This window comes from Triticum urartu, chromosome 3 (genome assembly GCF_003073215.2).
Source record: "Triticum urartu cultivar G1812 chromosome 3, Tu2.1, whole genome shotgun sequence".
Lineage (NCBI taxonomy): Eukaryota > Viridiplantae > Streptophyta > Magnoliopsida > Poales > Poaceae > Triticum > Triticum urartu.
Window position 1 is genome coordinate 504,524,046 of NC_053024.1, and position 13,144 is coordinate 504,537,189.

The 13,144-nt window shown below is 41.5% G+C and overlaps 1 protein-coding gene and 1 non-coding gene across 5 annotated transcripts; one reads left to right on the top strand and one right to left on the bottom strand.

Moving 5' to 3' along the window:
* Window positions 1-3,978: 3,978 nt before the first annotated feature.
* LOC125549791 lies at window positions 3,979-4,173 on the top strand. The gene has a single exon (XR_007301510.1). It is a non-coding gene; the product is annotated as a U2 spliceosomal RNA (small nuclear RNA).
* Window positions 4,174-5,658: 1,485 nt separating this feature from the next.
* Window positions 5,659-12,970, bottom strand: LOC125544629 (dolichyl-diphosphooligosaccharide--protein glycosyltransferase subunit STT3A-like). 4 transcript variants are annotated; one of them, XM_048708369.1, is made up of 23 exons: window positions 12,690-12,970; window positions 12,542-12,604; window positions 12,090-12,145; window positions 11,933-12,004; window positions 11,726-11,831; window positions 11,587-11,637; window positions 10,507-10,602; window positions 10,352-10,411; window positions 10,157-10,270; window positions 9,984-10,070; window positions 9,636-9,739; window positions 9,387-9,482; window positions 8,182-8,302; window positions 8,017-8,097; window positions 7,809-7,937; window positions 7,465-7,713; window positions 7,245-7,388; window positions 6,982-7,168; window positions 6,791-6,888; window positions 6,540-6,619; window positions 6,372-6,459; window positions 6,169-6,261; window positions 5,659-6,058 (listed from the first exon to the last, which is right to left on the bottom strand). In XM_048708369.1, exons 1-23 carry the CDS (start codon window positions 12,825-12,827, stop codon window positions 6,002-6,004), a joined length of 2,370 nt encoding a protein of 789 aa, XP_048564326.1. In that variant the 5' UTR covers window positions 12,828-12,970; the 3' UTR covers window positions 5,659-6,001. The 4 variants fall into 4 exon arrangements, with proteins under 4 accessions (XP_048564326.1, XP_048564328.1, XP_048564330.1 ...); XM_048708371.1 differs by lacking the exon at window positions 11,587-11,637; XM_048708373.1 differs by lacking the exons at window positions 11,587-11,637; window positions 11,726-11,831 and having other exon boundaries at window positions 12,690-12,712.
* Window positions 12,971-13,144: the final 174 nt, after the last annotated feature.

Below are 13,144 nucleotides of genomic sequence, written 5' to 3' on the forward strand. Positions count from 1 at the left end.
CCGGAGGCATTCATATAGAGTCATATTTTGTTCTAAGTATCGAGTTGTAATTGTTGAGTTGTAAGAAAATAAAAGTGTGATGATCATCATTATTAGAGCATTATCCCAGTGAGGAAAGGATGATGGAGACTATGATTCCCCCACAAGTCAGGATGAGACTCCAGACGAAAAAAAAGAATAAAAAGTAAAGAGGACATAAAAAAGAGAGAAAAGGCCCAAATAAAAAAATGAGAGAAAAAGAGAAGGGACAATGTTACTATCCTTTTACCACACTTGTGCTTCAGAGTAGCACCATGATATTCATGATAGAGAGTCTCCTATGTTATCACTTTCATATACTAGTGGGAATTTTTCATTATAGAACTTGGCTTGTATATTTCAATGATGGGCTTCCTCAAAATGTCCTAGGTGTTCATGAGCAAGCAAGTTGGATGCACACCCACTTAGTTTCTTTTGTTGAGCTTTCATATACTTATAGCTCTAGTGCATCCGTTGCATGCCAATCCCTACTCGGTCACATTGATATCTATTGATGGGCATCTCCATAGCCCGTTGATACGCCTAGTTGATGTGAGACTATCTTCTCCCTTTTTGTCTTCTCCACAACCACCATTATATTCCACTTATAGTGTTATATCCATGGCTCACGCTCATGTATTGCGTGAAGATTGAAAAAGTTTGAGAATGTCAAAAGTATGAAACAATTGCTTGGCTTGTCATCGGGGTTGTGCATGATTTAAATACTTTGTGTGATGAAGATAGAGCATAGCCAGACTATATGATTTTGTAGGGATAACTTTCTTTGACCATGTTATTTTGAGAAGACATGATTGCTTTGTTAGTATGCTTGAAGTATTATTATTTTTATGTCAATATTAAACTTTTATCTTGAATCTTTCGGATCTGAATATTCATACCATAATTAAGAAGAATTACATTAAAATTATGTCAAGTAGCACTCCGCATCAAAAATTCTGTTTTTATCATTTACCTACTCGAGGACGAGCAGGAATTAAGCTTGGGGATGCTTGATACGTCTCCAACGTATATATAATTTTTGATTGCTCCATGATATATTATCTACTGTTTTGGACATTATTGGGCTTTATTATCCACTTTTATACTATTTTTGGGACTAACCTATTAACCGGAGGCCCGACCCAGAATTGTTGTTTTTTGCCTATTTTAGGGTTTCGAAGAAAAGGAATATCAAACGGAGTCCAAACGGAATGAAACCTTCGGGAACATGATTTTCTCAACGAACAAGACCCAGGAGACTTGGACCCTACATCAAGAAACAAAGGAGGAGGCCACGAGGTGGGGGCGTGCCTACCCCCCCCAGGCGTGCCCTCCACCCTCGTGGGCCCCCTGTTGCTCCATCTACGTACTCCTTCCTCCTATATATACCTACGTACCCCCAAACGATCAGATACGGAGCCAAAACCCTAATTCCACCGCCACAACTTTCTGTATCCACGAGATCCCATCTTGGGGCCTGTTCCGGAGCTACGCCGGAGGGGGCATCGATCACGGAGGGCTTCTACATCATCACCATAGCCCCTCCGATGAAGTGTGAGTAGTTTACCTCAGACCTACGGGTCCATAGTTATTAGCTACATGGCTTCTTCTCTCTTTTTGGATCTCAATACAATGTTCTCCCCCTCTCTTGTGGAGATCTATTCGATGTAATCTTCTTTTTGCGGTGTGTTTGTTGAGACCGATGAATTGTGGGTTTATGATCAGGTCTATCTATGAACAATATTTGAATCTTCTCTTAATTCTTTTATGTATGATTGGTTATTTTTGCAAGTCTCTTTGAATTATCAGTTTGGTTTGGCCTACTAGATTGATCTTTCTTGCAATGGGAGAAGTGCTTAGCTTTGGGTTCAATCTTGCGGTGTCCTTTCCCAGTGACAGTAGGGGCAGCAAGGCACGTATTGTATTGTTGCCATCGAGGATAACAAGATGGGGTTTTCATCATATTGGATGAGTTTATCCCTCTACATCATGTCATCTTGCTTAAGGCATTACTCTGTTTTCATTAACTTAATACTCTAGATGCATGCTGGATAGCGGTCGATGAGTGGAGTAATAGTAGTAGATGCAGGCAGGAGTCGGTCTACTTGTCTTGGACGTGATGCCTATATACATGATCATACCTAGATATTTTCATAACTATGCTCAATTCTGTCAATTGCTCAACAGTAATTCGTTCACCCACCGTAAAATACCTATGCTCTTGAGAGAAGCCACTAGTGAAACCTATGGCCCCCGGGTCTATCTTCATCATATTAATCTTCCAATACTTAGTAATTTCCTTTGCTTTTTTACTTTGCTTTTATTTTGCTTTGCATGTTTATCATAAAAATACCAAAAATATTATCTTATCATATCTATCAGATCTCACTCTCGTAAGTGGCCATGTAGGGATTGACAACCCCTTATCGCATTGGTTGCGAGGATTTATTTGTTTTGTGCAGGTGTGAGGGACTCGCACGTAGCCTCCTATTGGATTGATACCTTGGTTCTCAAAAACTGAGGGAAATACTTACACTACTTTGTTGCATCATCCCTTCCTCTTCGGGGAAAACCAACACAGTGCTCAAGAGGTAGCACGGTGCTGAATAAAGAAGCTTCAGATCTGTCCCCAACGAGGGAATCGGTCCTATATTTGGGGGACGGATTTGGAAATAAGTTTGTTTAAGTAAGGATGGTGTGGCGGCGGCATCCTCGTGGTGGACCTGTGTCCTCAGGCTTCGCCGTTGCGACGGCGTCTACTCCAACGCCGGCACGGAGCTTGGGAGGTAGTCCAGGAATGGGTGCAGATTATGGTCTGCATCGACGACATCTGGAAGAAGGAATCTGTGTTGGGTTCGTGGTTGATTGATGGTAGGTATGATTTCCTCATTCGGCATCATAATCGCGGTGGGGTGCAAGATCTGAAGTTTGATGGCGTGTCCGGGGTGTTGTCCCGGTCTGATTCGTTCAAAAACAATGGCTTCACTTTTGGTGACCCTCCTTGGAGGTCCACGAAACTGCATATCAATGATGAAGCTGTGTCGAGCTCGGGTGAGGAGGTGATTCGTTATTTTTTTTCCTTTGATGTTGTTGTGGTGGTGTCGAAGGCAGGTGACGTGCGTTGGTGTCAAGCTTAGAGACGTTTTGCTATCCTTTTAGTTTTGTTATATCGGTTTTTACGTGACTTGTACTTTGTTTTTTATGATATGGATAAGACATGTTTTACCATGCAAAAGAATCAAGAATCAAGAAGAAGGCGGGGCTGCACAAAGCTAGAATTTGCAAGTAGCCACATTGGATACTTGCCATGCACCAGCGAACTTTGCAGTACATAAATTACAAGCATCCTTTGACAAGTTGATTCCTCATGAAACAGCATATATGTTTGCAACACGTAGAGTTTTTTTTTTCTGAGCTGTGCAACACGTAGAGTTCACTTTGAACTACCTAAACAGCATGGATAGTTCTTTTTTCAACTACCTAAACAGCATCGATAGTTTTCCTTTTTCATTTAAGGTGATAACAGCATTGGATAGCTAATGCACATATATATATATATATGAATGAAACACCACAAAAACACACAGAGACGCATAATACCTTTTTTTAGAAACGAGACGCACAATACCTGGGTCTCGATGGTACCCACCGGTTGAGCCATCTTTCAGTCCGTTTCCTCCGACGCGAAGCGTGTAGTTTTTTTTTTTTGGTAGCTTTGTTTTAGGGCCATGCAAAGCGTGTATCGTTTACTCGCAGCGAGGTCGTTGCGTTACGATCTGGGCCTGGTCTTGGGGGATTGAGTTAAGAAGAGCCCAGCTACGCCGTCCCAGCCCTAAAAAATGGAAACTGCTTCACACACAGAGCATGCGCGTGATGCTAGTTTAGTCCCACCTCGCCTGCGCTGAGCGGAGCGAGCCGCGAGAGGTGTATAAAATGAGAGGCAGGGCAGCAAGAGAATTCATACCTTTTTGGCCTTTTGATTAAGATCAAGTGTAGTATTTATTTTTATCAGTTTAATATCTGATATGTGGGTCTATGTGCCCACAATGATATTAAATTTATTTTTTGTGGGGTTGAGTTCATAATAGTAGCTTGCTACTAGGGCCCACATGTGTTGCACTATGAGAGAATTCCTTATTTAACAGTCCAAAAACTTTATTCTCTATTTGACATTGAAAAAATAATTCTTCCCTATCTAACACAACCTTTAAATTTTATTCTTAATATAACACTTCCATCCATTTTTTGTGCAAACAGTGTTAAATGGCACATGAAATGACAATTCTGCCCTTAAACATCTATTCAACCATTTTCTTTGACATGTTCGTTCTATTCGCCAAGCTAGCATAAGCAAGATTCCAAGTACGTTCGTACATACGTGGCTAGAGATGAGCACGTTCTGCTTCTAAGGAAAAGTTAATCAAGCTGCATGTGTTTTTGAGCTAGCAATGCACGTACTACTTGGGTGAATCGATCCGGCATTCTAAAACCAACACTCGATCACGGGCTCGCTCAACACTCGTCCGCTCCCGTCCGCTGCGCCTTGGTCATTGTTGGGGCAGACCTGTCATCGAGTACTTTACGACAACACTGTCGAACGACGACTAAGTGAAGCAACATTGATGGTCTTGGTTTCTGTCCCAAGTCGGCTCAACCCGATGATATACTTTATGTCGAGACTCACCTTACGAAGCCCGATGCACTAGAATGCAAAGTTGGCCTCAGCTCGCTGATCTAGTGATCTCCAAGCACGTACCGACGTACGTACAACAAAAAATAGAAAATGAACATGTACGTACACAACAACCTTTGGTTGGATACTCAAACGCACACACGCGTAGGAGACTTCGGCTGATTGTCACACGTACGTATCCTGAGTGGTGATTTTACTTTATTGCTTCAATCCACGGTCTTACAAAGTATATGTATATATAGCAGCAGCCTAGGACACGAACCACGTACGTACAACTACAACTTGGTGATTGAATGTGTACAAATGGGACACAAACCACGTACGCTATTTTGAGCCATCCCCACTGCTTCGAGGAGTTTTTGCAGCCAGAACCAAGGGTAAACTTGTCCTTTCACATTCCATTTAACACCGTTAGGTCAAAAAATGGACGAAAGTGTTACATTGGGAACAAAATTTAAAGTTGGTGTTAGATAGAGAAGAAACATTTTTCCAGTGTTAAATAGGGAAACAGAATTTAAAATAGTGTTAAATAAGGAATTCTTTCTTGCACTATTGCCCTGGCCTGGCGCACCCCAACCAAAACTAATTCAAACTCTTCCAGGCTTCCAGCTTTCTCAGGCTTAGGATGCTGCATACAGAACAACTCTTTCCAAAAGTGTATATTTTTAGACCTCACCGCTTCAAATATAACTGCAGGTAAAAGTTTGAAGAATTGAAAATGTCAGATACGAATGATTATCTAAAATAAGCCGAGAGATGAACTGTATAAGCTGCGAGAAGTTAATCCCGAAGAAGAGCATGCCTCAGTTTGATGACGATGATCAGGCTGTTGACTGTAACTCTTATACAAGTTAAAAAAACTGAGTGCCAACAGTACTTTTTCTAACAGTGTCAATCATACCATTTCAAGGTATCATAGGCACTTGCTCGGGGAGAAGTGGTGACGGTGACAGCAAGGTGCAACCTTGTATACAGCACATAGCAAGTTGTGCCACTTGTCAGTAGTTCACTCGTTGACATAATTCAAAATTTTCAATGTTAACACGGTTCTCACTCAGTTGCTACATGGGAAATGGAATCTCCTGCATCTGGGATAACGCTTTCCTCTCTTTGCACCACAGAACCATACTGGAGGTGTAAGAGGAAAAAAATGTGACGCACGGCAAAGTATACAAAAATGTGGATATCTCTAACCAAGTTCTTCTCATCAGCGTGTAATTTTCCCGAGTTCGGGAACTTTGGGCAAGCCAAATAGTGAGTTTGTGTTCTTTACTTGTGTTCTCTATTCGACTATCGCCATGGGTTCTTCTTTCCAGCCCCTTTGCGCATTAAACTTGTTTTCGAACTCTGCAGTCAAGAAGAAAGGAAAAGATGCTAAAGATCAAACTTGTACTAAAGCTGCGTCAATTAATGACGTATACATGATTGTAGGCAAGCTGTAGTGTTGTCTGACTTACAGATTTCAATTTCAGTTTCAACTTTCCTCGGACCCTGTTCTTTTGTGGTTTCAGTTTGTAAATCCTAACCATCCAGTGCTGGGTTGTAAAAACCTGCATTAAGCAATATGGTACATGAACACGTTGCAGGTGCAGTCAAGCAAAGCTGTGAGGGGGGGGTTCTGGTTTCTAAATGATTGGAGGGAAGAGTAGTAGCACTGTACCTCCTCAAAATGGGTCAGTTTAAAATGCTTCCTTCCTATTTCATATCTTCTCGCTCTGTCAAATCCCTTGCCATCAGTCTCAGCGAATCTAGATGCAAAGGAGAACAAATGTCAAGAAAATCCATGATTGTGATACATCAGCATGGTAACTTCCTTGCACTGACATACCTGTAATAAGAAAGCTTGTACATGAGGCAATTCAGCATCGTTGGAGTGCCCTGAGCATCAACACGGTAGTTGCCATCCCTCTATAGAAATAATATAGCATAATAACTCAGAAGAAGTCTGAAATTTCACATAGTTGATGGTGCTTTTCTTCCACATGTTATACTAGAATGCAAACTGATATTTTTAGTTTTCTACCACGACACTACCGAATGATATGCACGATAGTTGCAGAACACAAGTTCACCACTCACAAGGTAATCCTGTTCCTTGATGTGAGGGAATTCACCACCTCCGATTCGAACCATCCAGAGGAACTTATTAATATCATCACTTGGGTAGCCAATAAGACCTGAAAATAAAATCGTCAGGTTTTATGGGGTCGGGATTCAGGAAGCACTTTGTTTAGAATATTGTTATTTCTGCAAGTCCAAAACACATCAACCTCCAAAGACCACAAGCACATATTTGACATCTAAGGAATTGAAGATCTCCCATGCTCCTTTTTCTGGGGATGACATTGCTGTCCCAACTGTCGCTATGTGCGTGTTATTCCAGGTATTATTGTCTACAATCACAGTCCTGTTGGCCATTGCAGTTGTCTGATAACCATAGTCCCACCATGACGCAACCTACAGCAATCATTGCCATCTTTCTATCAGAATGATGCAATTCAAGTGATCAGAGTAGGTCCATTCGAAGGCATACCTTATCGTCTACTTCTGTGTTATGGCGCAGCCATGCATAAGATTCACGGAAATCGTCATAAACATGCAACCCGTCGTGTGAACGTGATGTCAGCACAATTGAGGGTGCAGAGTATGCTTCTGCAGCTGCCCATACACAATGGATCTGCAAAAATGGCATCGTTAAGTAATAGCGTCGCTTTTAATGAGAATGCTGCTTCCAGTGAGAACAGATACCTTACCACATAAAGTCCACAAAGCATGATCAGGAACAGTATACCCATGGCAGATGCTTCAGAAGGCAGTACACAAAGCTTCTCCTCCTTTTCGGGCCTAACAGGAGAACTTCCCACCAATTCTGTTTCCTTCCGACTCTTCTTTGATGATCTTTCCTTTGAAATAGTCCCCATTTTTTCTTTTTTTATGTTCGCATTTTTCGTGGAAGTTGTGATAGTGGCTGTACTGGAACTCCCTGGGGTACTATCTCCTGCCTTAAATTTGACAGGAGAGTACATCAGTAAACCTTTTGTAGAAACTAAATCTGGATAAGAAAAATAGAAAAATAGTACTAATGAAATGATCATACAGTAGGAAGGGTATCATCTGATATTGGGCGCTGAAATTTCATTGATCGTGTGAGGACGTTAAAAGCTTCTGACAGAGCAATCCCGGACAAAATGCACACAGCAGGGGCAAGAACAAGCATCAGTCGTACCTAACATTGCACTAACATCACTATCAACTGATAAATAAAGCAATACGGTACTGTAAATGTCTTAGCAGTGATGACTTACCATTACCCCAGAGAAATATACTGAAGTTACCAAGTACAAGACCAAAAATGAGCTTGCATCAGATAAAGGTAAGAAGCATGACTGCAGGTTGTGTTGCAATAAATTAATTAAAACCATGCTAAACACGAAGTAAAATCCATTTTCCAACAAAACATGAATGCTTACTATGATCCCAGCAGGAACTAAGAAGGCTAGCACATTGATAGCCATAAAGTAAGAAGGCCAGGTAGGTGGTTGATGTTCGCTCACGCTAGCAATGATAGGGATGTACTTGCTTGCATATGTTCTGTCAGAATGGAACAAAGCGAAGGAATTCAAGGCATCAACTTATATAGAAAACAGAAGAAGAATTCATCATAAACAGGAACCAGAATTATGTCCATCCTGTATACAGAATAAATTTCAAGTTATCAGTACATCGTGGGTAATAGAAAGAGTGGATTCCATTTTTTACCCCCTACTTTGGTATTTTTACGCTAATTACCCACCCCCATTTAATAGCTTTTCATTCGAATTACCCCATGCGACAAAAGTTTTGCCAGTTTTACCCCATTTAAAGTATTTTAGGTTGTGGATAGCTTCTCCAGTGGTTCTTTTGCCATACAAAGCATCAATGGAATTATGCCTAGTACATGCAACACCCAGAAGCAACGGAACTACTGCACATATGATAATTGCTTGTACGATATGAGCACGATGCTAAATCCAATGGTCTTTATTTCCTTTGCCCAAATGCTGCAAGGTCAGATCCAAATCATCATACAGATATCGGATAAGGCCTGTCGTACATATAGCAGTGCTCCAGAAGCAAATGCCGTGAAGAAGAATGAGGTGGAAACAATGAACAAGGAGCTGCATGACATGAAGAAGTAATTTATCAAGGCAAAGTGGTACGTACGTACATCTGCCGACCGTGAGAAAAAACTGTATTCTAGCCATTTGACCGGTTCAGGCACGGGAAAAGATGCCAGAAAAAAAATGCAATGTGGCACGCCATGTGTGCCTGATGACCAGGGCTCACCTGATAGATCACTAAATGGGATAAAAACTCGTATTTTTTTTAAATGGGGGCAAAACTTTTACTAAATGGGGTAATCCGGATGAAAAACTGTTAAATGGGGTAATTTCTGTCAAAAACGTCAGAGTATGAAGTAAAAACTGGAATTCACTCTAATAGAAATCACAATTCTTTTGTACTAATGCGGAAACCTAGAAGGTAGCATATCTCTTTAGAAACTCCAAATCCAGAGGAAAGGTGGTTCCAATTAAAATTGTCATGTTTATTGTTAACCAGAGTGAAGGCTTTGTTATCAGTGAAACAAAAACAAGGAACAAGTCTTGCGCCAAACAAATACTTTATGAGAACTTACGGGTCAAGTAGACTCAAACTGCGCCCACTCCAACCTTTTGTTGGGCTAGATGCGACCAATGCAGCAAGTATCGCTACTACAGCGAAACAAAGGGCTCTGCAGGAATCCTTGATATTAGAATGTGTACAGAACATCTACTTTGTTTTGACTTATGAGAAACAAATGTTTGGTCTGTCAATATTATGAACCAGTATCAAGTGTAACACGTCTTTTAACGCACATTAACTGGTTTTGACATCAGAAACTTACAAGCCAACCGTTAGTACAAATGTCATGGCCACTTTGAACAGCCGAGGAGTTAAAAGTCCTTTGATGTAATACACAAGAGCAACCACATGGAGGATTATAAACACCTGGAATTCAATCATCATTTTCAGAAATAAAGAGAAAGCAATTACTCCCTCCGATCCATATTACTTGTCACTCAAACGGATGTATCTAGACGTATTTCAGTGCTAAATACATCCATTTGAGCGACAAGTAATATGGATTGGAGGGAGTAGCAATTTTTTAACAGATATACAAAAATTGGGTGAAATCAGACAATTTAAGGGGGAAAAAGGAACACATGCGTAGGTAGATAATCAATTGGTGTACCAGAAATGATGCAAAGTGCTCTGATGTCAATACTGCATTAAAACCAACCACAGGTACCAATGCTGCCAGAAGTGTTCCCAGTACAACCTGCATGGTGCTAATCATGATAATGAGAATCTGTGCTGTTCTTTTGTGCATAACCAATTGGTAAGCCATTAGACTTATCGACTTACAAGGGGAGCATAAGCAACATAAAGTCGTGAAGAATAACGACCAGTTACAATACACAGGAGAACATGCATTGGGATAAGGTTGATGATGAATGTGTAGCCTCCCCAGGAACAGACCTGAAAAGCGGAAATGCAGTATAATGTGAAGAATTTTCTGAAACTTGTAGCTATTCTAAACATCTTCGAATAGAAACTTACCATGTAAAAGTAAGAGAGAGCATTAAGTGTTGCATAAAAGAGTGACCCCGTGTTTAGTGTCTGCATAGTCATCATTATGTTATCTTCTTGAAGGCACAAAGAGAAGGTTAAAATGAACAAGGCCTAAAATTCTAAGGACGCTTTGAGAACCTAACCTTTACATATAGATAAAATGTGAATATTAAAGCAAATATTGCTACAGCTTCGTTATCGTAGCTGCCTGCAACAGATCTTGAGATGTATGAGGGGACCTGCGTATTAGGAGGAATGATAAGTAGTTTCTCGATCAAGTGCTATTTACAAGATAGTGTATAAGGATATAGTAGCAGTAGGTAGGCATATTTATAAAAAAAGGAAAGATGATGTCTCATGGTCGCAGATCCCAAATAAATGAGAAAAACACAGCCTTACCCCATGGCTCAATGATCATTAGGATTTTTATTCACAGGAAATTTCAACTTTCATAATTCAGAAATATTTTGGTTCTCAGCTTTGTGTTCCAGTCCCTATTTTTCATATTTTCCCAGGCCAGGCCATTCTTGGACCTCAACTTTTTTAATGAAGCTGCTTCGATCATTCAGCTCTCAGTTTTTAGATACTGATTCTTGTGATTAAACAGTTGTAAAATCTCTGAATTTTCCTGTTTTTGACATGTAAGAAATGAACCTTGTCGGTTACAGAAGGTTTTTCGGATAAATAGTGAAGTCGAAGAACCAAATAAGCTCACTTGAAATGATTAGGACGTAAAATCAACCGGAGCTCGAACCAGAGGACCAAAATATGACTCCTTTGTTTGGAAATGCCAAATTCAACTCCTAAACATTGATCGGCTGAGAAGTGATTTGACAACTATTCCAGAAAAGAGATAGTTGAGAATAACCTAACGAATGAGGATTGGGATGTGAAAAAGTTATTCCGCTAGGAAGAATGAAGACACAAATTTACAAAAGCTTTTGCTCATACAGTTGGAAATATGGAAGCAATTTTTACAAAGCTAACAGAAATATCGCATCAAAGTATCCCCATTCTCTAATTTACCCACAAACGAATGGACGAACAGACCTAGCCTACATTTGTCCATTGGAACTCACAGCAAAGTACCAATACACAAGTGTAAGCAGCAAGGTATAAAATGAGAAATATAAATCAGGTAGGCATATAAAAAAAACTTAATTTTCTCATGGCCAAACTGAGCAGTCCCTCCATAAAGAAAAGATAAAAGAAACAGAGAATACCATCGCTAAGATAGTTGCTGCCATTAAACCAGCCCCATGACCCTTCGCTTCCTGGAAGGTAAAGTACATAGTTACCACAGAACTTCTGTGGTTGTAGAACTAGTGTAAGCACATGTGATTCTTATATCAGGAAAACAACCTTTGTCAACAGATAGGTTGCCCAGGAAGCATTTGCCGAAAAAATTGGAGCGGTGAACACGCAGACAGTCTCCACCGACAATGGGATGTTGAGGGAGTTGAGCAACCTGTACCAACCAAACACTCGAGGCGCGATCGAAGTTTTTCAAAGCTATCCAACAACGCATTGCTCTATGCTACGGATTATGGAATGAAACATTTTACATACCACCATATCGTGCCGGCCGTCAGTGTCAAGCCAGGATAGACAGTGCCACCAATAACACGTCCGAGGGGGTACCTAATATACAGATAACAGTATGAGACGATGAACATTCATAACGCACGCTGAATGATTCATGTGTCCTGGCAAGTGGCAACCATACCATGTTCGGTCGTCAAACCAGTTCCAAAACTCGTAGATTCCACTCTTTGACAAAAACTGAGACAAGGCAGGGAAACATATAGCGAATAAAAGATATAGTCCTTTTGGAACACCAAGAGTTGTAGGAAAATGTAAGCAGCAAATTACACAAAAGAACACATCCCAAGTCCCCAATCATATGCAGAGGCCAGGATGCTTGCCCTTACATTGGGGGAAAAAAACCTATATTCGTCCCAATTTTCTCACCGCTTAATACCACTACCATGTACTAGCACGTGAAAGTAAACGAAGCTTCCTACAACCGTAGTTCCCAAAATTCGAATGCGATGACGCTCCGAACAAACACAGCAACGCGTCCTGCTACGCCTTGAGCTCAGTTTCACAGTGCTGCTACACTCCACACGCACCTGAGCAACGGACAGTGGGCAACAATGCGACGCCGCCGAAACTGACCTGAGTGACGCGGTAGTTGAAGTAGGGATCGAACTCGTGGATCACGCTCTCGTACTTGATCACCTGCGGCACACCACCACCACCAGGGACATGTGAGGCGGCCAAAGAGTTGGCCATAGGATCTAGAGAACGTTGGCGTGGATCTTACGGAGAAGAGGCGGATGGAGAAGGCGAGGACGCCGATGAGGAGGAGGGTGAAAGCACACAGCACGCCGCTCAGGGCGTTCCGGAGTCGGCCGCCGCCGCCGGCCGCCATGCAGATGGACCCGGCCTCCAGCTCCGCCATGGCGGCTCAGCAGAGCGGTGGAGTTGGGGGAGCAGACCAAGGAAGGCTGTTGGTGTAGCTGCTGTCTTGGTGCCCTGCAGTCAAGCCGCTGCGTACCGTAGCAGTGGAGTACTGAGCTTGTTTGGCGATTTGGCTCTACGAAGTTTCCAGATCGAATTCACTGGTGATCATTATTATATTTATTTAGAAAGAAAAGAAAACGCCCATCCGATTATATGCTGGCTGGCTACGAGTTGCTAAAGCTCACCAAAAAGCGGCTAATGTCTTGCCCTCAGTCCAGTGAAACTTCTGTCTACACAAACAAAAATGGTATTCAC